A 27,192-nucleotide genomic window follows, 5' to 3' on the forward strand; every position below is an offset into this window, starting at 1 on the left:
TCGATCATGCGGTCAACAAAAATTGTGCTCTCCCATGCCTACCCCTCTCCCTACCAGTGAGCAGGTGCACAGGTGCCTAAATACTAAGACCAATTGCTACAATTCACTCACGTGACACCCCGCGGTGATCGCCAAATTAAAAGTCATTACAAACAACACATGACAAGGCATATGGCCGCTACATATACAGTAGTGCCTAAAACATTGCTTACCAGATTGTACGGTATATGTAGTATTTTATCAGTAGAATATTAGATAATTTATTGAACATGTAATATGGAGTTATTATTTATTTGTTCTCTGTCTTTCTCTTTTTGTCTGTCCAGAGACTCTGGTGTGTCCAGAGCACCATCCATGAGGAGTGATCGGTCTAAAGATGAGCCCCCTCGCATGGCAGAAGAGAGAAGGTGGGCAGTAGAAACATCAACACACACCCTGGTGTAGTGCACACAGTCACAAACAAATAGTCCCCTTTAAGTAGCCTAAAACCAAAAGCTTATATAACAAAAACATATTAGGTTTTATATTCATTTTATGAACATTAAATCATTTATTCATAATATAATATGATGATTTTTTAAATTATCTGTTTCTCTGTTTGTCTATCTGTCCAGAGACACTGGTGTGTCCAGAGCTCCATCCATGAGGAGTGATCAGTCAAAAGATGCGCCCCCTCGCATGGCAGCAGAGAGAAGGTGGGCAGTAGAAACAACAACACTCAACTTAGTTTAGGACACACACAATTGCAATCAAATAGTTCCCTATAACTAGACTGTGATCAAAAGGTTATAGGCCTATAGCTAAACATATTAGATATTATATTTATTAGTGGTGGGCTGTTGTCGGCGTTGACACGCTGCGATAATGTGACTGTAACTCTTATTGGGCGATAAAGAAAATACCGCACATTAATCTATTCTCAAAGTTGGGTTGAGAGTTTGCATATAATGTCACCATAGTGTTGGTTTGACAGAAGATTTCAGACTGTCCTCCAGTTGCTTCTCCTCTCCGTCTGTCGCCTTATTAGACCTACCATATGAACGATGCATGCTGTAGCCTAGGCCTAAACATTCATCTCTCTGCCGTGGTAGGTGTTGTTTTGAGTGCTTTTTCATAAGTGGTAGACAAGAGAGATGTTATTGTTTGAGGTGAAGCAGTATTGTGTGTGAGTATGAGCCCGACATACAAAGCGGATTCCAAAAAAGTTGGGACACTTGGTATTTTGTGAATAAAATAAAAATGCTGGCATTTTCAAAACATTCAATCCATGCATAAGATGCACAATGGCACAAGGTCAACATAGGAACAGTTCAAATGAGGCAAAAGCATTGTTTTGAGGGAAATATGTGGTCATTAAGAATTTGACCCATGCAACAAATCTCAAAAAAGTTGGGACAGGGCCAAAAAATGTTGTAATAGTTGGATAATTCTGAAAATAACACAAGGAGGAATATTTTGAAAGGAACTATATTGACTGCCAACATAAATGCACAAATAAAATACCACCACAGAGAGGTTGTGGCACTCAGTAGCGAAGATTTTGAGGGACTAATTACTGATGTATTACACAGAAAGATTGAATTATCAAAATTGCAGGCATATAAGGCCTATTTCTGTAATGTAGAGTTCTGTAAAATCATTGCACGAGTTATGAGATCATGACATACCCATCGTCAATTAGCAAACTATGACACTCCAACAATGACAGCTGTTGAAAAAATGACCATAAACACAACACTTGATTAAGGCACATGATGCAGACATTAAACAGTGTTGCAAGTGTCAAAGCTCATTCTAGATAGACATAGGAGACATGTGAAACTGTCCTCTGATTACAGAATGGAAAATATTTCATTCTTTCTTAAAATCATGGAGTCATGCACCCTCCAGGTTATGAAGAAAATGAATACTTCAGCTTGATTTAGTGGTCAGTCTGAAAGACAGCATATATGACCGTAAAGGGGTGCAGAGATGCCTTGGTTATGGTCTTCTTACTCGTCTAGAGCATTCAAATGAGGGCTAAATGATATATTCAGACTTTAAACAGCATACATAGCTACCAAGGCATTATATTTTGGAGCACAGCCTTTAGATATTGCTCCACAATGATGGCAAATTTCAATCTCTACTATGTTCCAACAGTGTGGTTCCATCATAAGAGTAAACAGGTGACACAATTGTTTTCTTGCAGTCAGGATATGCCACATATTAAGCATAACAAGAAGGTAAACAAGTCGAAGGACACACCTATCAGTTGAGCTGCTGAAATCATGTCTCGCATATCAAAATATCTATTTTTTAAATAAAATCATGTCATCAGTCAAAGTATTTAAATGTTAAGTCTCCTCCCTTGTGTTGTGTTTAGTCTTATCCAACATAAAAAGCATTTTATTGGCCCTGTCCCAACTTTTTTGGAATTTGTTGCAAGGGTGAAATTTTAAATGATCACATAATTACCCCAAAAAATCATTCTGCTTGGCTTTAACAACTGATATGTTGTCTATACACAATGCTCTACCTTATTGACATATTGAATGTTTTGAAAATGCCAGCATTTTGATTTTATTCACAAAATACCAAGTGTCCCAACTTTTTTGGAATCCGCTTTGTACATTTCCTCACGCACTGCATGGAACACAAACAGTCCTGTTCCCGAAATCTTGCCTGTGCCATAGTTGCAAAACATTCTGTGTGATATGCATTTTGAAGACTGGCAAACTCAAACTGTCAATGTCTACTGTCGTTAAATGTTTGTGTTGCAATCACGCATTTGCGACGCAGTGTCATGCTAATGCAGACGGTAAACGTGTAATTACACGGTTGTCGAGGTTGATACAAACGTGACAAACTGAATTCATTTAGATCTGAAGCTCCTATGCACAGCCAGTTTCCAGGTGCTAGTGAAGAGCATTTGTTATATTAAATCTCATATGGCCAGAGAGTCTGCCAATGAAAAGGGGCTTAATGATGGCACTCAGAATTTGAAGGCCTATTTGAAATGTTATTGTGATCTGTCACGGTATCCTGGTGAGGTTATGTGACCCGGTAATCACCTATATCACCTGTGGGAGGTATTCGAATGTGAAAGTGAACCTTGCATTCTAGGAAATCAGTCTGGAACTGCTGCTGCCAAAGCTCATCCAGATTCACCACAGATATTCTGTTGACTGGAAATGTTGTGCATCGTCTTCAGCACATTTCCCCAAGGCATGCTGCTCTTCAACCTTCCCATTTGGCATTCTCACTTGACTGTTTTTCAATGGAAGATCTTCTCTTGACATTCCAGGTTGTTCGTCGTTGTTGCATTCTAGGAAATCAGTCTGGAACTGCTGCTGCCAAAGCTCATCCAGATTCACCACAGATATTCTGTTGACTGTTGCAGCAAACTCATCACAGTCGCCACCTAGTGGTCCTGTAACAGTCCACCCAAGAAGCGATTTGATGGCAAACGGTCCATCATCAACACTAGGGATCACTTCTAGGGGTTCCATGGCCTTTGGCACGTTGGTACCGATCAACAATTCTACCTCAGAATCAAGTTCTGGCAACTGAACGTCTTGTAGATGAGGCCATTTTTCAATGTCACTTTGACTTGGGATGTGGCTTCTGACTGGCATTATTTGTTGTGTGTAAGCATGTGGAAGTTGACAGAACTGGTCACTGTCTAAAGCTGAAACGGTGGGCTCCTCTGACTTTAGGCTTTACAGCTGGGTCGCCACTGATGTTATAGGCATTTGCAAAGGCTTCTTTAGATGCGTCCCAGCATCTCTATAAGAGGGTCTGTCCGTCCGCTGTCCGTCCGTCCGTCCGTCTGAAACGCATTCCTTGTCTGAAACGCATTCCTTGTCTGAAACGCTGTCTGAAACGCATTCCTTCAATTGTTCCTTCCTGTGTCCACAAGGCGGAGGCAGAGAGGCATTTTGGCCTGGAGCGTGTCAAAATATGATATGTTACCAAACCGGCAAGGCTAAGCTGATTGCATTGTGAGACAACTGAGGGGTGCATTCAATTTTCGGCATTGTTTTGCGTTTGGACAGTGGTAGGCAACTTCGTTCCTTCTCCACAGCACACCAACACCACTGTGAGTGTCACTTAATGTTCACGGTCTTGTGATAGGCCTACACTTCGGCTGATAGTGTCGCGTTGTGCAGCTATTTTGGTTCATCAGAATGGAAATTAACGATTTAGAAGTCGGCAGGCAGTATTTCACACAGATGTTTGTGCTCGGATAGAGGGGCGTTTGCATTGCATAACGCTCCACGACATGGAACCGTAATAAGTTGACAGGCGACCAGCAGCGCTACAGCTCTTCCTCTAAACGTGAGTTTGCAAACATTCTGCCACTACGTTTCAGTGAGTAGTCAGTGTTATCGAACGAGTAGACAGATGGGCCATTTGCATTTCACATACGCTGTGTTACTGATGTTCTCGGGCATATTGCAAGGGAGAGTCGTTTTCTGCTGGCGGGGGCGTGGACCCCACAGGTGCTTTCCCTTGCGCTCAGAGAGAGCACGGGACAGAACGCGTCTTTTGCTTCGTAATTGGTTTGCAGTCGTATGAATTTGGTAAACTCTGCCACTGAAGCTCACTGCTTTGTGCCTTGACGGTAAAAAGCTGGCATTGAAAATTAAGTGCACAATGCATCCAAAGGGTGAACCCATAGCGCATGATTCACCCAAACGGTTTTATTTATTTATTAGGCTATTTGGCGATGTTTAGTTTCTTTCCCACATGCACATGACGCTGAAATGGCGTGATAGCCTACTAAAGGTTGATAAATAACCTAGTACTAATAATATCTGGTACTTTGTAATGTAGCCACTTGAAATTAGATGCTTCTTTTCCAAATCCAAGCATGCTGGCCTTATTATAGTCTAAACTGCAAAATATAAAGCTTTGTCTCGTCATTTCGCTGCCTGCCACATTATTTGGAGTTTCCATGGGCCTCAGAGGGGGGTGGGCGTTGACAGGTTAGGAGGAGGCCAGCGGGGCGTTTTTGGGGGGGGGAGGTTGGAACTGGCATAGAGGGACGCATCTGTTGTCCGCCTGTCGGCCTTGTTATTTGTGCGGTTGGTCTGAGAAGGAAAGAAGCTGCATTGGCATTGAGTGTATTCACTTTAGGCTTGCTGACATGTGATTCCTTGGCCTTTGAGCGTTTAGAGGAATGCCTACTGGTCACACTGGCAGAATTAAGCACATTCAATTTAGCCATGTGAGCTGCAATCTCCTCATGCATGAGCAATTTCTCCTTCCGTCTCCTGATCCGCTCCTCTTCCTCTTCCAAGTCATGTTTCTCCTGCATCCTCTCTTGTCTTGCCTGTAGCGCTGCCAATTTGGCCTGGGCCTTGACACGGGCTTTAGAGGTACTGGATAATGACGAAGATGGCCTGGTTGACACATTGGATATGCTGTCAGAGGGTTGCACTTCATCCTGTAGCTCCGCAGACATTTCAGTTTCCTTCTCTGGTTCATTCTGCATTTGACTTTGAGGAGCACCATTTTGTTCATCACTTTGTTCACTCACAGGAGTAATTTCAACTGAGTTAACCTTTGTTTCACATTCAGTCAACCATTTTGTGACGTCATCTTTGAAAGCACTTGTGTAGCTTTTAATACTTGCAAACCATTCGTCTTGATTTTCCTTCACGTCAGGTGGCAACAAAGGGGTTAATGAATCGTGCAACGAAACAGCATTGTTGTACAATAGGTTTAATGTTTCCAACTTTGTCTTCACAAGTGTGGCATTTTCATTTATTTTCAAAAGCTCTTTCATGGAGGGAATTAAATCTTTGATTTTATTAACGTTTGTTTTTCGATCCTTTTGCAGTGTTTCTATTTTTAGTAACAATGCCTTTTCAGTTGGTTTTGCGTCACGTTTAGGACGACAGTCAACATCTTGGTTATCAAGTTCACCTTTTTCACTCATCTTGCACTGTTCAATTCAGCGTTTGCCGTGTAGCAAGCCTCAACAAGCTTCAAACTTCACAATTTCACAATTTCACGTTTCAAGCACGTAGCTCATTTACGTTTCCAAACATGACATACAACTTCAGCAGCGCATCCAACATCACGCAGCAAACATAAGCGGCCGTCTTCCCCAATGGAAGCCGAATCCTCGACTGCGTTTTCCAATACACAGCGTAAAGTGGATTAAATAGGCCTACCGGTTGAGTTGCTTGGCTGTCTGTGGTTGAAGTTGTGGTCCATGACTCCACAGCTGTTTCCAATCAACTGTGACGATCGCGTAATCCAGGTAGCGTGAGCAAGGCAAACTTGTCGGGCTTCTAAAAACTTAACTTTTTTGTTGACAAAATGTGGGGGCTAAAGAACAATTTTGCCGCCGAGAGGTTGGATTGGGAGTTTAAAAGCTGACGCGCAAACACTTCTCTTCCTTCGTTGTCCTTTATTCAAGTTTATCCAGTTCAGTACAAAGGTTAAAAACGCATTCTAAAACCGCCACCATGCAGTGTGCTACTGGTGCGAGTTAAAGTGCCAAAGTGCGTTAACCCTATCCAGACTGGGGGGGGGCTAAAAGTGCCCGCACCAACTTTGATGTAGTATAATTCCTTAACGACTTAAACTATGACTACGAAACTTGGTGACTTTTCCTAACATTTAGTTGGCTACAGTTTAGTACCAAAAGATTATGTTTATCATTTTTGCCGTTGCCATGGCAACGGTTTTCTGACAGGTATGTCTGACCGAAAATCACTGATCTAAGTCTCATTATTGTTCCTTTTTCATATTTTTTTGTTATTTCCATTAGCATCAGACAGCTTTGTGAGCATTAAAGTGGTCTGAAGCATATAATCATTAAAATTTAAGTGCATTACCTAAATTTGATGGAAAATACATTATGGCGAGATTTTGGGTATTATAAACAGATGATGTCATAATGACGTCAAAATACCAGATAATGGCACAAAAATTATGTCATTCATAGATGTCCATATGTAGATCATCTCCCCAAAGTTTGGTGGTCATACCGTATTCCGTTCATGAGTTATGAGGGGGGGGTCAAAAGAGCCCCCCCCCCCAGGCCCAGGAATGCCAAAAAAGCCCAGTCTGAATAGGGTTAAAAAAGCAAATGGTTCTATCGATCATGCGGTCAACAAAAATTGTGCTCTCCCATGCCTACCCCTCTCCCTACCAGTGAGCAGGTGCACAGGTGCCTAAATACTAAGACCAATTGCTATAATTCACTCACGTGACACCCCGCGGTGATCGCCAAATTAAAAGTCATTACAAACAACACATGACAAGACATATGGCCGCTACATATACAGTAGTGCCTAAAACATTGCTTACCAGATTGTACGGTATACAGTATGGAGTATTTTATCAATAAAATATTAGATCATTTATTGCTAATGTAATATGGATTTATTATTTATTATTTATTTGTTCTCTGTCTTTCTCTGTTTGTCTGTCTGTCCAGAGACTCTGGTGTGTCCAGCGCTCCATCCATGAGGAGTGATCGGTCTAAAGATGCGCCCCCTCGCATGGCAGAAGAGAGAAGGTGGGCAGTAGAAACATCAACACACACCCTGGTGTAGTGCACACAGTCACAAACAAATAGTCCCCTTTAAGTAGCCTAAAACCAAAAGCTTATATAACAAAAACATATTAGGTTTTATATTCATTTTATGAACATTAAATCATTTATTCATAATATAATATGATGATTTTTTAAATTATCTGTTTCTCTGTTTGTCTATCTGTCCAGAGACACTGGTGTGTCCAGAGCTCCATCCATGAGGAGTGATCAGTCAAAAGATGCGCCCCCTCGCATGACAGCAGAGAGAAGGTGGGCAGTAGAAACATCAACACTCAACTTGGTTTAGTACACACACAATTGCAATCAAATAGTTCCCTATAACTAGACTGTGATCAAAAGGTTACAGGGCTATAGCTAAACATATTAGATATTATATTTATTAGTGGTGGGCTGTTATCGGCGTTGACACGCTGCAATAATGTGACTGTAACTCTTATTTCGCGGTAAAGAAAATACCGCACATTAATCTATTCTCAAAGTTGGGTTGAGAGTTTGCATATAATGACCCAATCTCAATTCACCCCTTGGCCCTACCCCTTACCCCTCCCTGTAGGGGTAGGGGCATCCCAATAGTCGTTAAGGCAGAGGGGTAGAGGTAAGGGGAAGGACTTTGTAGCCCTCAAAAATGAGGGGTTCGGCCAGGCAGACTCCGTTTGAAGGGGTAAGGGGTAGGGGTAAGGGGTGAATTGAGATTGGGCCAATGTCACCATAGTATTGATTTGACAGAAGATTTCAGACTGTCCTCTAGTCGCTTCTCCTCTCCGTCTGTTGCCCTAGTAGACCTACCATATGAACGATGCATGCTGTTTGTAGGCCTAAACATTAATCTCTCTGCCGTGGTAGGTGTTGTTTTGAGTGCTTTTTCATAAGTGGTAGACAAGAGAGATGTTATTGTTTGAGGTGAAGCAGTATTGTGTGTGAGTATGAGCCCGACATACATTTCCTCACGCACTGCATGGAACACAAACAGTCCTGTTCCCGAAATCTTGCCTGTGCCATAGTTGCAAAACATTCTGTGTGATATGCATTTTGAAGACTGGCAAACTCAAACTGTCAATGTCTACTGTCGTTAAATGTTTGTGTTGCAATCACGCATTTGCGACGCAGTGTCATGCTAATGCAGACGGTAAACGTGTAATTACACGGTTGTCGAGGTTGATACAAACATGACAAACTGAATTAATTTAGATCTGAAGCTCCTATGCACAGCCAGTTTCCAGGTGCTAGTGAAGAGCATTTGTTATATTAAATCTCATATGGCCAGAGAGTCTGCCAATGAAAAGGGGCTTAATGATGGCACTCAGAATTTGAAGGCCTATTTGAAATGTTATTGTGATCTGTCACGGTATCCTGGTGAGGTTATGTGACCCGGTAATCACCTATATCACCTGTGGGAGGTATTCGAGTGTGAAAGTGAACCTGAAGAAGCGCAAGCGAAGTGTGTTGTTCACAAAATAAAAAAGCATCAAAATTAAGTTGTGTTGTGACTCCTCTGGCATTCTGACTGAGAACACAGTTAGGTTTAGTTCAAATCGTTAGATATTCTGTGTGCCAGAGCAGGAATATAAGCAAAGAGGTTGGATGAATAAAGAGGAATCAAAACACGCCCACCCAATGTAAAAGAGTGTGCTCAAGTTGGGTCTCATAAGGGGGCGTTGTCCCCTCCTTCTATTTTCGAGGTATTTGCACAAGAAGTGCGCTACTGCCATATACAGCACTAAGGGGACTCCATTTATTCTCAACCTCAGGACTCCGAAGGCCTCTAACCGAAGTTCTCCTAAAGGGGCGTTCAGCCAGCATAAAGTGGATACTGGAAAAGAACTAGAATGACGTATCTCTACTCTGTCTATAATATCTCTGGCTCTGCTGTGGGCACTTCTCTGCCTTCGTCTTAAAGGAGCCACCGCCCTTTTGTTTTTTTGTTTTGGTCTTTTTGACTTTATTTATGATAGGACAGTGGTTACAGTAAGCGTGTGGGGAGAAAGAGACGGAGAAGGGCCAGCAAAGGACCCGGGCAGGGAATCAAACCTGGGTCAGCCGCATGGTAGATGAGTGCCCTACCGTTTCTCCACGGAAGGGCCTCAGCAATGACAGATTCCCTCTCCCTGTCTGTCTCTCTGTCTCTCTCTCAGCCCATTAGAAATGCTTAATCGTTTAAATAGCCTACATGTTTGATAGATTTATCTGTAGGCCCTATTTTCCTGTACATTTTTAAATTTCAGCTTCTTATGACTGTTAATGATTCCTAGCATATTCGATACACTTAACAAATCTTGCAGTTAACTTTGTTTTTCATCACCAGGTATCAACATGACAACTTTTTTCAAGCGGAGATGCATTTTGGAATAAAGCATGAGCTCTGGTCTAATGTGCCATCTGTCTTAAGAAACTCAGATTTACTTTTAAGCTGGGCTTACACTGTGCGACTTTTAACCCGATTTTGCCACGATTTGGCACTCACACCATTTTTCGGGAGTCGGGTCGATTTCTTGCTCAATCGCAGGTCAATCGTGAATCTCACATCGTGCAGTGTACATGGAGTAACGACAAGCGATTTTGCCTCACGATCGTGTAATCGCAGGGTCGCAAGGAAATCAAAACTGTTTGAAATCCCTCTTGACTAAATCGCACAGTTAAAGCAGTGCTACGACCCGATTTAACACTACACATGCACAAGTTAATAGGGCCGTGCGATCCGTTCTTGAGTGCGTCCTTGTCTCTACCTCAGGTACGCATGTTCCCTCCTCTGCAGTCCGGGAAATACTTGAGTCGTGTCACACAGTCAGAATATTCTGCTCGCAGCCGACTGTCGGCTCGTATAGTGTCAGGACGTGAGTCGCGAGATATGAACTTTTACATTGCGAAATTTCCTTGTGCAGTGTGAACAGGAGCTTAATACCCACGACTGAAAAAATCGCACAGTGTATGCCCGGCTTTAGTCATTATTCTGCTGCATCTGAATGAATATGAATTATACAGATTATTCTAGATTACTTTCATAATTACCGTGAGATTAATCTAGATGTAAAAAAAGAATTCTATGCCCACATCTAATATTTATATTTATATATCGTGCATTTGAAATTGCAGCTCCACGCCTCTGGAACAGTTTACCTCCCGATATTAGATCTGCTCCCACGACGTCTGCTTTTAAATCTAGACTTAAAACCTATTTATATACATTGGCTTTTGATTCTTAGATTTTAGTTTCCTTAATTTTTGTTGTTTTTATTGCACCAAATGTATACTTTTAGCCCTGAACCCTATAGTTTTAACTTCCCCTTCCCCTTCATTTGTATCACTTTATGTACTCAAAGTTTTCTAAGCTCCTTTTATGTGTCTTATATTGTCAATGCTGCCAGTGCTGCAACTGTACACTGTATGCAGATGTTTTATTTCCTTTATATTGAAATGCTATGTGCTACTAATATGCTTTACTTTCTTTATTTATCTTGCTATTTTTATTCTAACCAGCCTCTGTGCAGCACTTTGGTCAGTTTTGTACTGTTTTAAATGTGCTTTAGAAATAAAACTTACTTACTTACTTACTTACTATATTTATTCATATTGATTGATTGATTGATTGATTGATTGATTGATTGATTGATTGATTGATTGATTGATTGATTGATTGATTGATTGATTGATTGATTGATTCATTCATTCATTCATTCATTCATTCATTCATTCATTCATTCATTCATTCATTCATCTGCTCTATCTATGAGGAGTGATTGGTCTAAAGATGAACCCCCTAACATGGCACGGTGGGTAGTAGAAACATCAACATAGTCCCACCCATATTCATAGTAGAATATAGAGTATCATGTATTAATCCCAGGGGGAATACACACAAGACATTACACACATCATTACACATATATTAACATAGCTCACTCTTACATACATTCAGCTCAAGGCATATTTAACGTTCTCTCTCTCTCTCTCTCTCTCTCTCTCTCTCTCTCTCTCTCGCGCTCTCTCTCTCTCTCTCTCTCTCTCTCTCTCTCTCTCTCTCTCTCTCTCTCTCTCTCTCTCTCTCTCTCTCTTTATTATCAGGGAACAAGAGATGCGATGTGAACAGGACACCAGCGATCAAGACAAGCAAGGGGGTCTTCATCATATTTTTGAGGTGAGGGATTTTGGAGCTGCTATCTGCCTTCAGTCTACCACTCCAACATTACAGCAGTAGGAATGGGGCGATATGGCTTAAATAGTATGTTTTGAACCATAGACAGTAGATGGTTCATGATATGCTGTCCAAGCAGGCTTGGAGAATGGCAAGCTTGGAGAATGTGAATTCACATTCATATCATCACTCTTATCTTTTCTTTTTAGAGATATCTGTCTGTCGGTAATGAAACACAAATGTACCTAAATTGCCCTTTTCAAATCATGGATGTTTGTGATCTACTACTTTTAATACGTTTTTTGAAATTGAAAGTAATGAAGGCAACAAAATGTATTTTCAAAGAAGGATTGGTGGTGGTGAAACTGCAAACTGCATTTAAAATCAAAATTAAAATCCCATACTGGACAAGTATAACACGATCAGCCTTGAAAATATACGATTTTCTGATCTACGGCTAATGCATGACATTCACAATACAAAGTCCAATCTCACGCACATCCATGCCTGCTCAAAAGACGTTAAATTCATAAAATGAAAAAAGGAAAAACCGCAACACCGATGCTCCCATTTACTTCATTTTAATGTGACGTTTCGGGCCACCCCGGCCCTTCCTCATGTCTGAGGAAGGGCCGGGGTGGCCCGAAACGTCACATTAAAATGAAGTAAATGGGAGCATCGGTGTTGCGGTTTTTCCTTTTTTCATTTTATTACATTCACAATACAGCACCTCCACCTCTAAAAACATTTGCTCAACCCTGCTCTGAACAGAAGCAGAACCACAAGATCCACCAGTAGGGGAGATTGTAGCCTCCAAACTGATGCACTGCATTTGCTCAATCAGCCTTCTCATTCAGGGCAACCAAAACTGTCCACCCAGTGACCTAAAAAGTATTACTGATTAGCAGGCCTTCTCAAGGAGTGTGACAAAAATGTCAGCCCTAATCATATGGTATTGTAACATCTCACAATCCATAACTATATGCCATGTTTAATTGTGGGTGTGTGGGTGCGTGGTGGTTGGGGGTGGGGGGCATGAATGTACTGTACAGTATGCGCCTATGGATGTTCTTATCTGTATATGAACTGTATTTTAATTGTGCTCTACTTGCCCAGGGACTGCAGATGGAAATTAGCTGTACAGTATTAGCTATAATCTGGCACAAACCATCTTTTTACTTTTGCAAACAATGACTCTTGGTCCCTGACTAAACCAAAAAAAGAAAACTGTCCCGAGTTGGCTAGTGTTTAAATCTGTGACTAGAAGGTGAGCGGAGACTCTCCAGGCCACTTTTATGGTCCGAATTCAATCGTAAATTCTGGCTGATGTGGTCAAACAAGCTTTGTGGGAAAAAGGCTCTCGTAAGAAAAACAGACTTTACATGCTTCAGGAGACATATTGCATTTGTATTGACTCTGTTAGTACTCTGGGCTGAAAAACATTCACATCACGATGGGAGTTAAACATTCACATAGTGCAGGGCTATTCAATTAGTTTTTCAAGTGGGCCACATTTTGAAACCAAGAGGTGAAGGTGGGCCGCACATGTCAGCGGCCGCCGCCGGTCACTGGGCTATAGGTGGTAAAATAACTTTTTCTAGATTTTTAAAAGCTAGCTTTAATCTTAACATTGAATGTTCAATCCTACAATCAGGACAGAGATTCACAAAAAAAGAGAATAATTTGTTGTCCATGCAAAATCAAAACTGCAGTGCTACAGCACTTAGGCCTACTGCAATAATCTGCAGGGGTGACTATCATACACTCCCTGGAAAAAGAGGTAACTCAATGGGATCTTCCTATTTAAATAAAGGTAATAATAATAGTTTAAAAATTACTCTGTGCAATACAATTAGCACAAATCTGTATTGTAATATGGTGGACACAATATATTGCAGTATTGCACAGTTCAATGACTAATGTTATCTGACCTCATAAATGGCAAGTGATCTTGAAATCATTCATTAGTGACCACATCCTAAATTGGAACGGACGTTACGGGCATGAGTGACCATATTTCTGTAGCCATAGAACACTAGCCTACTGCCAGACACACGTTGTTGAAGGAGCGTTGAAGTGAGTCAACAAGTCAAAGAATCTGCGTTCTGAATGCGCCTCAAATATTTCCCCCCTCTCAAGCGTTGATCCACTTCTTCCAAACTACCACGGTGGCTGGTAGTAAGATCAAAAATGCACGCGACATAAATATTTGTTTCGTTTTCATTGTCGCCGAGTCTGTGTGGCTACAAAACATCAGACAAGTCTAGTTTACTCCTGTCGCTACTCCTGTCCTGTCGCTGCCCCTAAGGATAGCGCAGACCTAGAATGGAACAAAAATCAAAACTAACTGCTTTGACTAACTACGTTGAGGCTCAAAAGAGAGCATAACCCGCCGGTTGCAGCTTCACTTAAAACCAGTCAATGCTGCAATTGTCATCCACACCTTCCAATTCAGCTGTAATAAAATAGGCTACTTAAACGTCTTCTCCCTCTCCACATGCCCGATGGTCTCGTCTGCGTTCCCTGCCTACTTGATGGTCACACACTTCTTTCTTTCAGGTGGATACGGACATTTAGGCTACGTGCACAGTTCAAATGCACAGTGTGAAATGTTCATCAGCGCTGACGTGTCGTTTTGTCAGACTTTGTAGATTTCATTTATTTTAAGAACATAACTTCTAGATGCCGCCTCGTCTCCGTGTTGCATGAACTGTGTTGTCAAACTTCATATCTCCGTTGTAAGACGCTCCATGACTACAGTTGCTCATTTTTTTCAGTCGACAACTCTTCCACAAGAAGCACATACCTAATGCAACAGTAACACATCTCAAACGCAGGCACCTCGCACAATGCAGCATTGGCACACGAGCGTGTGCTGCACACTGCGTGTTGCGCAACGGCACCTCTTCCAACGACGCAGCCTTATTGAAAATATACTATTTGTTGTAGGCATAGTCCACAAATTGGCATATTGAGACTGCAAAACTATTAGAGACTAGACTAACTGTTAGAGAGGGAGACAAACTAACTGCTTTCCGCGAGGGTTTAAAATGTTAATTTGTTCTGGAGACTCCCCAATGGCGTTTTTACTCTTGCGGCTGGCCGCCGGATCTGGGCCGCATCTGGGCCGCGTCCGGGCCGGATCTGGCCCGCGGGCCGCCAATTGAATAGCCCTGACATAGTGAGTCAAACAACATTCACATAGTGTAGATCTTGCGACTTGTATGCCACGGACACCATGGAAACGGCAGAGTGCGGCTTTAGTTTACTGTGAGAAGGCTCCCCCTTCTCACCGATAAGCCATTATTTTAAAGACTCATTGCCTGTGTTTGATGAACTGATTACCACGGAAAATGGACAGGCATGAGAAGCGCTTTACACACACACACACACACACACACACACACACACACACACACACACACACACACACACACACACACACACACACACACACACACACACACACACACACACACACACACACACACACACACACACACCAATCCCCAACCTGGCAACAACGGTTTGCTGCAAGTGCGAGCTCAAGGCCAAGGGCTCGTAGCAGGAACAATGTTCGTTTGGTCTCTGTGCGGGACGCGCGCCGCTACAGTGGCATTCCAGCGAATGACTTTGGGAAGTGGGGGATTTTGAGTGCGGACTGAATGTTTGATTTTGCGGGGTGTTTATGTTTGTAAAATGTGTGAATTGTTTTGTGATCTGTGCTTGGGCAACTGATTGTCATTTTGGTTCACTTTGAGTTTAACTATGTGCAGCTGAAGATGATGTGAGGTCCTCTGGACCAATTAGTGAAAACGTGAAGTCATTGGATAATTGGTAATGATTTACACGGTGTTGGGTTGATAATAACCCGTGGCTCTCTGTGTCTTGAGAGAGAGCTGGAAGCAGCTGCTGTGAGTTGACTTTGTATTTTGGGAACTGCTGTGTACCTGTGAAAGCAGGGTCCTGTCATCTTAAGCCTATCGAGGTGTGCTGCTGTAGTATTTTGATTTCTGTTTTGCCGTTTAAAGTATCTGTAGTTTTGGTTTGTTGCCCTCGCACACTTTTGTTTGGTATGTAGGTCTAAAATAAAAGTGCTATATTTTTCTACAAAAGTAATTTCAACTCTGACGCTGTCTTCCACTTTGACATCCCACCGTAACGCTATCCTGTCAAGTGAGATGAAGCGTCTTTCTCACATTTACTATAAATTAAGTGTCTTGCTTTGAAGAGGGTGTGTTGGCAATGAAATGTTGAAATAAAATATACAGTATTTGTCAGTTGCACCTGGGAAATTATAATTATTGTAAATTTACTAAACTTGCATATGTGATGTTTGCAATAGGTGCTCGAGGAGAAGATCATCACTTTTGTGAAGAAAGAGCTGCAGAGATATAAGCAGATTCTTAGTCCAGCCTATCATGAAACCTTTGAGAAGATATCAGAGGATGAGAGTGATGCCAGGGAAGGAGTTCTCCAGATGACACTGCACTTCCTCCGTAAGATGGAGCTCCAGGATCTTGCTGACGAATTGCATGAAAGTAAGAATTCTTTCTTCTTCCCGCATAGGGGTACCGTTAAGGGTGCATTACAATACATTTATGCTATACAATGTGATAGTAGTTGTTGCAAGTCAGAGGCGTGCTCAGTCCCTTTAAAGAAAACGTTCTGGTGGGTGCTCTATGGTTCACGGTACGTGTCCAAAGTTTGTTGAAAAAAAAAACCCTTTCTGCACCAAGGCACTCCAAAAAAGACAGTTAAAATGTCTTTATTTTAATGACATGTCCAGTGAGGACTTTTTAAAATTGCCGAAGCGTAGCGGCAGTCAGGCCTTCTTCAGGGCATAGTGAGAATGAAAACAGTGAAGTCCTTTGTATGCACCAACAGCACACCTGTTGGTTACTTAGTTGTCCATAATTAATGATACCTACCCCATCACCAACTTGAGTGTAGCTAAGATCTTAGAAAACAAACATAATACACATAAAAATACAAAAGATGCAGATCCAGTAGATGAAACATTCAAAAGTACAAATTAATTTTGTTAGATACAGTAGCAGTGGTTAAAACAATTGAACACGCTATAACAAAAAAGGTCTATAATCTATTTCTTCTAAAGTTCCAGATCCAAAACGTTTCTCTCTGTAGCAACCTTTTCAATCTTTCACCACCCTTTACAGTTTTCTTGATGACTTAAATCCCCTCTCCTTTTGGTAACACTTAAGAATAACAGGTGCTTATGAATCACTTATTAAGTATTAGTAGCACTTAATAATGAGCTCATAATGAGCAAGACATTTACAAATGTTTGTAAATTGTAAATAAATATGTCAATACTATTATAAATTATTCATAAAGCTGCTTACAAAGCAATTTTAAAGTATTAGTAACACTTAAGAAATAATGAACTAATTATGAAAAAGACATTTACAAAATGTTTGTATATTATGGAGAAATAATATGTAAATAGTATTATAAATAATTTAAAAAGCTCCTTACAAAGCAATTACAACATATTAACGAATTATTAACAAGACATTTATAAATACTTTTTAACACTGGGCAACTTATTTATTTACCCAATTGCTCTACACGCAAGTGTTTCACAGATCATTTTAAAAAGGAATTGTCCATATTGTACATACTAGCAGGCTTGTACGAAATTCTGAATTTAAATTCAAAGTAATGCCATAATACGAACACTAGGTGGTGGTGGAAGCAGCACAACAGGTGCCGGGAATAGACACATACTGATAAATATACAGCACCATCTAGTGTTCCCATTTTGTTATTACCTTGAATTTCTTTTAATTTAATCTACACCACCCATTGACAATACATAGAACACCACCACCTAGTGTTCATAATATGGCATTAATGTGAATTTCAATGTATTATTGTGAATTTCAATTCGTAACAAGTCTGCATATTAGATGTACGATTTTGTTTGTGTATCTGTGTTCTCACTTTAAATAAGCAGTTGCAAAAAGCTTTGTTTATAGTTTATAGATTTTAGAAGATAATTTAAAAGAAAATTGTGCATTTTACATATTACGTAGACGAAACCCATAGTAGTGGAACCATGCCCCCTGATATCAAAACACCTATAAATACTCTGTCATTCAGGTTAATTTTTCTGGATGATCTATTAAAGTACAACAAAAGCTTTGCAAAGTTTTTGAAAGTGCCAAAACATAACATCTATAAACTATGTACAAAGCTTTTTGCGCTTGCTTATTTAAAGTGAAAACACAAGGTCTTGTACAAAAACTGTTGTCTAGGTAATATGTACAATGGACAATTTCCATTTAAATTATGTTTTAATGGCTACAAACTCTTTACAAAGCTTTTTGCGCCTGTTAAGCTAAAGTGAAACCTTTTTAAATTACCTTTTTAAATTATATTTTAAGCTCTACAAACTAGACATATTTACAAAGCTTTTTGCCCCTGCTTATCTTTTTGCACCTGATTATCTTAAGTGAAAGTACAAATAAACAAAATCTTACGTCTAATACAGGGCTGGACTGGCAATCTGGCAAACCGGGCAAAATCCCGGTGGGCCGACGCCCCTAGAGGGCCAGTGATGTCGGTTTTTGAAAATAATTGTTATTCATGTTTAAAAAAAATGTGACTGGCGGCCCACAATTTCGTGCTGACCGCCGACGGCCCTCCTCCAATGACATCAGCCCACACATAAAGGGGCTAGAGGGAGGGGGTGTCCCATTGGTGCATCTGAGTCGGACTTAATAATTCATTGCGGCCCCACCCCTACCCTGCATTACGCACGCAAATTTGAGACACAAGTGATGGAGAGACTAAAACTAAAAGGTGGTGTGGAAAAGCTTTCAGGATGAAACTGCTTCAGGCCAGAACTGCCTGGCCTCCAGCTCTGCCTTTCAGGCACCATGGCAGCGACCACTGAAGTTATTTTATTGCCAATCGAAGGCATGGGGCTGTATTGCTGTGTTAGCGCTGCTTCAGTTTACTTGCGAGATGATTCAATCTTCTCTGATCGTCGCCGGCGCCCCTCAATGTGCTGGTGGTCAGATTCAGCAACGTAGCAAATGAGAGGCAGTGCCAGTGATTAATTTAAGATTTGATTGGCTCAAATGACTGAAGTTTGTCTCAGAAACAGCACACACTGTAAATAGGCATGACTTGTCTGTCAGAATAAAAGCCACAAAAATATCACAACAGATACAGAATCGTCTCAGAGTCCGCGCAGACTGTTGCGTGACCCTCGGCATAGAGCATCTTTTGAGCATAGCATTCTTTGAGTGTTTGGTGAAGTAAAATACAAAATATTGAATAATATAAAATATGGCAAATCCCTGTCTGTGGGCCTTTCTTGATGTGTCAGTCTGTCTGTCTGTCCCATGGTGAGAGTACCATACACCAGAGAAGTATACTGTGCATGTCTATGCTACACTTTCTCTTCAATCATGTACATGTACATCTAGTGTTGGCCTTGGAAAAGGGGCAGGTTGCCATCTCTGGTTGTTATTGTTGACAATGACAATAAGTAGCTGTCAAATCATTCAGTTGCAGTGTAACAATTGTTTTTCATTTCATGTCATTATTTATTACTTTTTCTCGTCTGAAAAAACAACTTTTGTGTTTCCTTTTTTTGTTTTTAAATAGATGAGTCGAACTTGACTTGTCTGAATAACCTGAAAAGAAATCTCAAGAAGAAGTACCAGAATGTGTTTGAAGGAATAGCCAAACATGGAAGCTCTGTTCTGCTACAAAAGATCTACACAGACCTCTACATCACAGAGGGAGGAAGTGGGAATGTAAATGAGGAGCATGAGGTCAGGCAGATTGAATCCAAGTCCAAGAGTGTAGCTGAACAGGACAAACCAATCAAGATTGCTGACATCTTTAAACACTCACCTGGTCAGGACAAACCAAACAGAAGAGTTCTCACAAAGGGTGTGGCTGGCATTGGCAAAACCATCTCTGTGCACAAGTACATCCTGGATTGGGCTGAGGGAAATGACAACAAAGAGATCCATTTCATCTTCCCACTGTGCTTTAGGGAGCTCAACCTCATGAGACACAAGACATTCTCTTTGATGGATCTTCTTTACTGCTTCTTCCCAGAGCTTAAACAGCTAACCATTGACATCCAGCATAAATTCAAAGTGTTGTTTGTCTTTGATGGTCTGGATGAGTGTCGACTCCAACTAAACTTTCAGACAACTGAAAGTTTGAGTGACACAAAAGTTGTCCAATCAATGGATGTACTCTTGACAAATCTCATCAAGGGTAATCTCTTCCCCTCTGCTCTCATCTGGATAACCTCTCGACCAGCGGCAGCCAGTCAAATTCCTCATGAGCACGTTGACCTGGTGACAGAAGTGCAAGGCTTCAATGACTTCCAAAAGGAAGAGTACTTCAGGAAGAGGATCAATGATGAGAGTCTTAGAAGCAGAATAGTTTCCCACATTAAATCAACAAGGAGCCTCAACATTATGTGCTACATGCCTGTGTTCTGTTGGATTGCTGCTACTGTTCTTGAGATGATTTGTCCCTTAGGACACACACAGATTCCAAAGACTTTGACGGAAATGTACACATATTTCCTTGTTTTTCAAACCAGACAGAAAAACACCAAATTTGACAATGTGCATGGCCTTGATCTACAATTGAATCATGAGCTGATCCTAAATCTGGGAAAGCTAGCCTACAAACAGTTAGAGAAGGGAAATCTAATATTTTATGAAGACGACCTCAGGGAGTGTGGCATTGATTTCAAAGAAGCAGCAGTGTACTCAGGAGTATGCAACCAGATCTTCCGCGAAGAATCTGGGATCTTTCTTGGGACAGTGTTCTCCTTTGTGCATCTCAGTATCCAGGAGTATCTTGCCGCTCTGTATGCATTTCTGAAGATGGCATTTGGAAGGAAAGACATAATATCAACAGCCCCTCAAACGGCAGACTCCATGTTCACCTTGCATAAGAGTGCTGTGGACAAAGCTTTTGCTTTTGAAGATGGACGCTTTGACCTTTTCCTCCGTTTCCTTCTTGGCCTCTCTATGGAGTCAAACCAGTCTCTCCTGCATGGTCTGATCAATAGAGGACAGATGGGCATTATGGAGAAGATCAGGGCAGCTCTTGGCCAAGCTGGCCATCAAGGCCAACTGAAGAAATGGCAGATGGACAATGACAAAACAATCAGGTACATTAAGGAGAAGATACTGGATGTTTCCTCCTCAGAAAGAATGATTAACCTCTTCCACTGCCTGAATGAACTCAATGACCACTCCTTAGTGGAGGACATCCAGAGATACCTGCGTGCAGGAACACTGTCTGAAGCCCAGCTCTCACCTGGCCAGTGGTCAGCTCTAGTGTTTGTGCTGCTGACATCAGACCAGAATCTGGACGTGTTTGACTTGAAGAAGTACGTCAGATCTGATGAAGCTCTCCTGAGGTTGACGCCAGTAGTAGAGGAATCCCACACAACTCTGTAAGTACAAAGTGGTCAACTGACTGGTTTAACAAATCATTATGTTAATTTAATTTGGCATGGCACTACTATGCAGTACATCCTTTTTTATTGGGGCTTATAGCCATTGGTTGCTGTTTCCCCCGTCAGGGTTGATAGCTGTGGGCTCACTGCACAGAGCTGCACAACACTAGCCTCCATCCTCGGCAAACAATCATCAAATCTCAGAAAACTGGATCTCAGTGGCAACTGCATTGGAGATGCTGGGATCAAGAAACTGTGTAGTGGCCTGAAGAACCTGAGATGTTCACTGGAGACCCTGAAGTGAGACGTTTTCACATTTTATACTTAATATTAAAACACACGTCTTAATTTCTTGACATATAATCCAGATGAATATGCATTTTGTTGAACACTGCTTAACAATACCGTATTTTGTGTATATTCTTTAAAGTTCCTTGACTGTGTAAACATTATTCATAAAAACTCAAGACAGTCACTGCTTCCATTACATACTGTATACAGTATGTCAATGAATGGTATTACAATGTACACTACCGTTCAAAAGTTTGGCCTTCATTTTTCCAGTTATTTGTTTGCAATTCAAGTCGCAAACATCTTTTAAATAGCTTGAAATTGAATAACGGAAAGTACTGAACAGCCACAGGTGAAAAAAGGTTTGATTACCCATAAAATTGTTTAAACTGGACAGAAGAGTGAAATCTAACCAAGCTTTTTCACCCATTTATTACATAGAAAGAGTGTTTTAGTCCATTTTTCTACAGACATATCTTTGGTTTATCAGAGAATGCATGGAACTATTGGAAAGCTCAGTGTCTGCCCTTTCCAATAGTAGGTGTATGATATTTGTTGAGTTGTCATCTCGTTCACAAATTCAAGTCAAAGTATCTGCATGATTTTCTAGCCATCAGAATGAACCTACTTATGAATGCACGATCCATTGTCTCAGCGATGTTTTAGTGTGCAAGCCAGTGCCATACATCGTTGGAAAGTGTAGATTCTCCTCTTTCAAATGATGTGTATATCATCCGGCATTGTATGGACTGACAGGAGCAGACATCAACTTTTGCATGCATGGGGCTCATAGAGCTCATGGGCAATTCTGGACCTCATCTCATCCCGGGAATGAATCTGTAGAGTCGCGACTGGCTATTATTAATGCCAACGGAGTCTAAACTTTGATTAGTACACCAGACTAGACACTGCCTTAGTAAAGGTACACTTTGTTTAGTCAAAAGTTAGTGATACATTTTGGTCTATTCTATGCATTGTCTATACAAGTAAATCCATTCAACAGTTACTTTTTCCAATATCAAATTGCTTATTTGTTGCATGCATTAATTTCAGGGAACAATAACTCTATACACTGATTTTATACTAGAACTGAAATTGAAAAGGAATAAGCTTAACTGTCAGAAAGAAGCATTGTGGGAGGAAAGTGTGGTGACCCCAAACTTTTGACCGGTAGTGTATATCATAGTCTACAGGAAAATGAAAAATGCAATATTTTTCCCTAAACGTATGAAACTTATAAATATCCATAGAAAGTGGCATATACAATTGTAAACAACGTTGAAAATCATTCAGAAATATATTTTAAAACATCCTTTGTTGCTGACATCATTTATGGAGGCTGATTTCACCACCTTGTCTCATGGTAACAGCCCATTTTTTAGAAAACATTTGTAGACCCACCTCAGCATGCTGTACCTGTGATGCAATATGTTTCAAGTGGAGATTTTTGTGATTGGTTTGATTTTGATCGTTATCTGTGAGCCAATCATTTAGTGGCATGAAGTGAAAACTTGACGTGTTTCCAAATAACTTTAAGTTCATAGTGCATATAGGTTTCACTTTCTTGTACGAGTGACAAAAACATTCAAGTAGGCCTACTTCATGATATTCTAATTGTGGGGAACTGTACCTGTCCAGTATTTAAAGGTGTGCTGTGTCAAATGGTAGTCAGATTAGATATTGCAACTAAACTATGCTGCCTATTGCCAAATGTGACGTTTTCATTAATATTTACAAAGTAATAAACTAAGGTGCTGTTTCCACGTAGCTGGATATTTTTATATGTGGATATTTTTTTTCTCCTGGTTGCATTAGTTTTGCATTGGTTTTGACCTTCCGTTTCCACATAGAAGATATTTAAAATCCACGTATAAAAAGCAGGGAAAAAAACGCATTTGTTACAATGGAGGATTTATTTTTATCCACATGTTGCGTTTACACCTAAACAGGACAAAAAATACCCAGCTAAAAAAATATCCTGCTACGTGGCACCACCTAATAGTTATTAGTATGACCACAGTATGTAGAGTGTTTCCCTCTTTCCATAAAAGTCCAGTTCTCACAGCCATAATGAATATATTGGAATTTGATTGTGGTGGTATGTATTCATGGAAAAGGTAACATCTGTGAATGAGCAGAATTAATTGTGGAAATAAACTACTAAAAATGTTACACAGTGCACCTTTAAATGTTTAGTGGAACATTTTCTAAAATCATTTCAAGTTCCTGCATATTTTGTAGAATTCAGCATTTAGTGCAAGCTTTGCCTATTGCATTATTATTTTTGAAGTACCTGCAAACCTACTTGCCAAACTAAATTAGCCTATCATCATGTTAAACTCATATACTAAAATAAGCAAAGTAAATTCTCGAGCCCATATGTACTATAGATACAGCACTGTTACATGTATACATCTGCACAATTCACATGGACAAGCTATAGTTGTTAAGGTTGAGATCCAGACCATTTCACCTGTTCACATGTGCCTGAATGAAACCCTTTTTTTATTGGATGTTTTAAAACAGAGAGCATCCAGCAAATGTACATGAAATGGTATTGATGTCGATATTCATAATGTCTTTGGTGGCCCCAGTAGATGTGGGTTTAGAGAGAAGTCCAGTAATCAGAATGTTTTGCAGACAATTTGCAGCCCCGATAGTTATCTATCGCATGGCTTGGCAAATGGTTATTTACTACAGGAAGGTAAATTAGATTAAATCTCAAATTTCATGTCAATACTCTCATTGTCTCTTTAGACCTAGTTTCCACTGCAGTCTGATAATATAATAACAGAGAGAAGAGAATATTCTTAGAATCGCTGGTAATAATAAACAACATTAGACAATAGGCCTTTGTTGTCTCTCTATTCTGTTAGAATTGCAATGTTATTAGTTGGCTATAGGGACAAGTAGAGTTTGAGAGGAGCTCAGTATGAACATGTTTGTCATCTTTCCAGACTGTCAGACTGCAGCATAAAAGGAAAGGGATATGCTGCTCTGGCCACAGCTCTCAAATCAAACCCTTCACACCTGGAGGAGCTGGACCTGAGAGGAAATGACCCTCGACATGCTGAACTGAAGCTCCTCACTGATTTACTGCAGGATCCTGCCTGTAAACTCAAGAGTCTGAGGCAAGAAAGAGCATTTCACACTTAGTGTACTAAATAATGGTTCCTGAATAGCAGTGATGCCATTGGTGAAGTCTCAGTTAATATTTATCTTTTGTTAGCCATTGTCACTTAACTAGTTCTCATATTTCTCATCCAATTATTTAAAAATGTCTAATAATGCTGTGTGTGTGTGGTGTGAATATTTTTCCCCTTGTACAGCATGTGAAGCATGTAGTAGCTTTCAGATGGGTCCACCGACAGGCTGTTCAGCTCAACTGCATCATAGCAACATTGCCATGAGTTTTATGTAACTGATCAGCTCATAACATTTTTTTGACAGGAAAAGTGACAACAAAGTCTCTGTGCAAAGGGATTAAGCACAGTCTAAATCATTGACAGGATGTTTAAGAACATGTTAACTTGGAAAAGTCTACAGTTATTATACATTTCTACTAAATCAGTTATAAGAAAAAATGAGATGCATGCTGAAGAAGAAAGAAGATGCTGTGGCACAAACTAATGGGGCCTAAAAAAAATAATGTTTTGGTTCCGGTTGCCGACCGACCCTATCATTTTTTGTGCGACCCAAAATATTTTTTTTGAGTTTTTGGAATCCTCAAAAAAATATCGATGTTTTTTGGAGGGTTGTTCATATAGACAAGACACAACACGTTTCTTCATTCCCATAACTCGCCATCTCTCACTTTCTACCTGCCTGCAAGTTACTGAATTTGCATCGCATGACTATCCACATAGGAGCAACATAAGCGCGCGCCACAAGTGCCGCCCGGCTTGATATTAGAAAACCCCAAATGTCACTGCAGAGTTGCGCACCTATCGGTCACGTTGTTGGCTAATTATTAGGCTACAACAAGCTAATTGGTAGTCGTTGTAGCTCGTAAGTTTTCAAATAACTTGCCTCACAGCGTTCTTGCAGACTAATAGGCTACGATGTAGTTTGGGAACCTGGCGAAAATGCCTGTCAAATGATAAGTCAATCGCCTTACCTCAACACCTGACACGGACACAGCCTGACCACCTGCCTCGAAATGCATCACACAGAAAATATTATGAGTATCCACGATTTTTGAGTGTATTGACATTGTCTCGTCGTATTAGAAAAGGGCTTCCATTCAGTCACGCTGCATGTTGGACGAGATGCATAACTCGTTACAGCAATTATAAATTAGCACTGTATCAAGCACTGTACCTTGTAATTGTAAAATAAGTTAATACGAGAGAAGGGAAATATTTTGCCCACGTTTCCCTTCATTCTTTCATTTACCACAAGGCCTTGTTAACCAAGAAGTCCGTTGGCCCGAGCCCGTTATTTTCTTGCTCTCTCTCTGCTTGTCCCTCCACCATCGCGCAGCAGCAGGGCGTCTGTCACTGTCTCACTCTCCGCACCTCCTCCAAATAATGAAATAGAAATTAACGATGATGTCGCCACAAATACGACTGTTCGATGAAGACCTAGGACTAGGCTACTACAGTTGCCTTCAATAATGATTTAATGGCAATGACGATGTTGCCCCTCGATCACATTCATATCGCCTCAGGGGTCTACATCCTCGCGTAAAACAAAAAGTGTGTAAATAGAATGTTTGCAAGCCAGAACCTTCATCCCAAGGAAAATATGGTCTACAACCGATGATGGAAAGGAATTAAAAAAAAAAGAAAACGGGACATAGCCTACAGGAGCTAAAATAGCAGTGTCAGGCAACTGGCAGCTGGACAGGTATTGCCAGAAACGGTAGGCTGTATGATCATATCCTCATTTCGGTGACGGTCAGTATCTTGGCTCATTAATTCTTATTATATTTCATTGTAGCTTTAGCAGGCCACACTCCACTATCGTCCTTGGCAAAGTTTATGACGAAATCTGGCGCATATGGGGTGTTGGGTGGGTCGGACATTTAAAAAAAAGAAAAAAAAAATTTTGAAAAAAAAAAAAAAAAATCCGACCGACCCATGACCAAACCTGACAACCAACCGGAACCAAACTCTTATTTTTCTTAGGCCCGGGGATCCTTTGATAGAAAAGAAGAAGATGCTGTGGCACAAACTAATGGGGATCCTTTGATAGAAAAGAAGAAGATGCATACTGTATGTTTCCAATAACAGTATTCCTCAACCAGGGTGCCATGAGACCTTCTCAGGGATGCAGCAGAAACATGGCTGACATGGAATTCAAATAAATTAATGTATACAAAGTGGAATCTTTCTTGTAGCTTCATCATGTACTGTGAGTGAATTGAGGCCACATATTTACGTGTTTATATTTTCCTCTTTAGCTCCTTAGCTGCTGTGTGTGTGTGTGTGTGTGTGTGTGTGTGTGTGTGTGTGTGTGTGTGTGTGTGTGTGTGTGTGTGTGTGTGTGTGTGTGTGTGTATGTGTGTGTGTGTGTGTGTGTGTGTGCACGCGCACACAATGCATTCACGTAATGTAGGCTACATTAAGCTATGTGTGTTTTAAATGTCTTCCTCTTCAGAGACAGTGTGTACTCTGATGACAATCTACATCAACATGTTTAGGATGCTGTGAGAGGTTCCATTCATTTAACGGGTACCGCGACTGAAAAGGTTTTGTGCAGCAGTGGCATTTAATTAGTTAAAAAAACTCGGGGCTGTGA

At 40.7% G+C, this 27,192-nt stretch overlaps 1 protein-coding gene across 1 annotated transcript; it reads left to right on the forward strand.

Annotated features, from left to right (window-relative positions):
• The first annotated feature begins 330 nt into the window (after positions 1 to 330).
• Positions 331 to 25,006, forward strand: LOC134444577 (protein NLRC3-like). The gene is made up of 9 exons (XM_063193844.1): positions 331 to 407; positions 615 to 695; positions 7,439 to 7,519; positions 7,727 to 7,807; positions 11,618 to 11,690; positions 16,033 to 16,228; positions 19,329 to 21,156; positions 21,286 to 21,459; positions 24,408 to 25,006. Exons 1-9 carry the CDS (start codon positions 355 to 357, stop codon positions 24,604 to 24,606), a joined length of 2,766 nt encoding a protein of 921 aa, XP_063049914.1. The 5' UTR covers positions 331 to 354; the 3' UTR covers positions 24,607 to 25,006.
• The last annotated feature ends 2,186 nt before the right edge of the window (positions 25,007 to 27,192 follow it).

The sequence above is a fragment of the Engraulis encrasicolus genome, unplaced genomic scaffold (genome assembly GCF_034702125.1).
Source record: "Engraulis encrasicolus isolate BLACKSEA-1 unplaced genomic scaffold, IST_EnEncr_1.0 scaffold_59_np1212, whole genome shotgun sequence".
NCBI classification, from domain to species: Eukaryota; Metazoa; Chordata; class Actinopteri; order Clupeiformes; family Engraulidae; genus Engraulis; species Engraulis encrasicolus.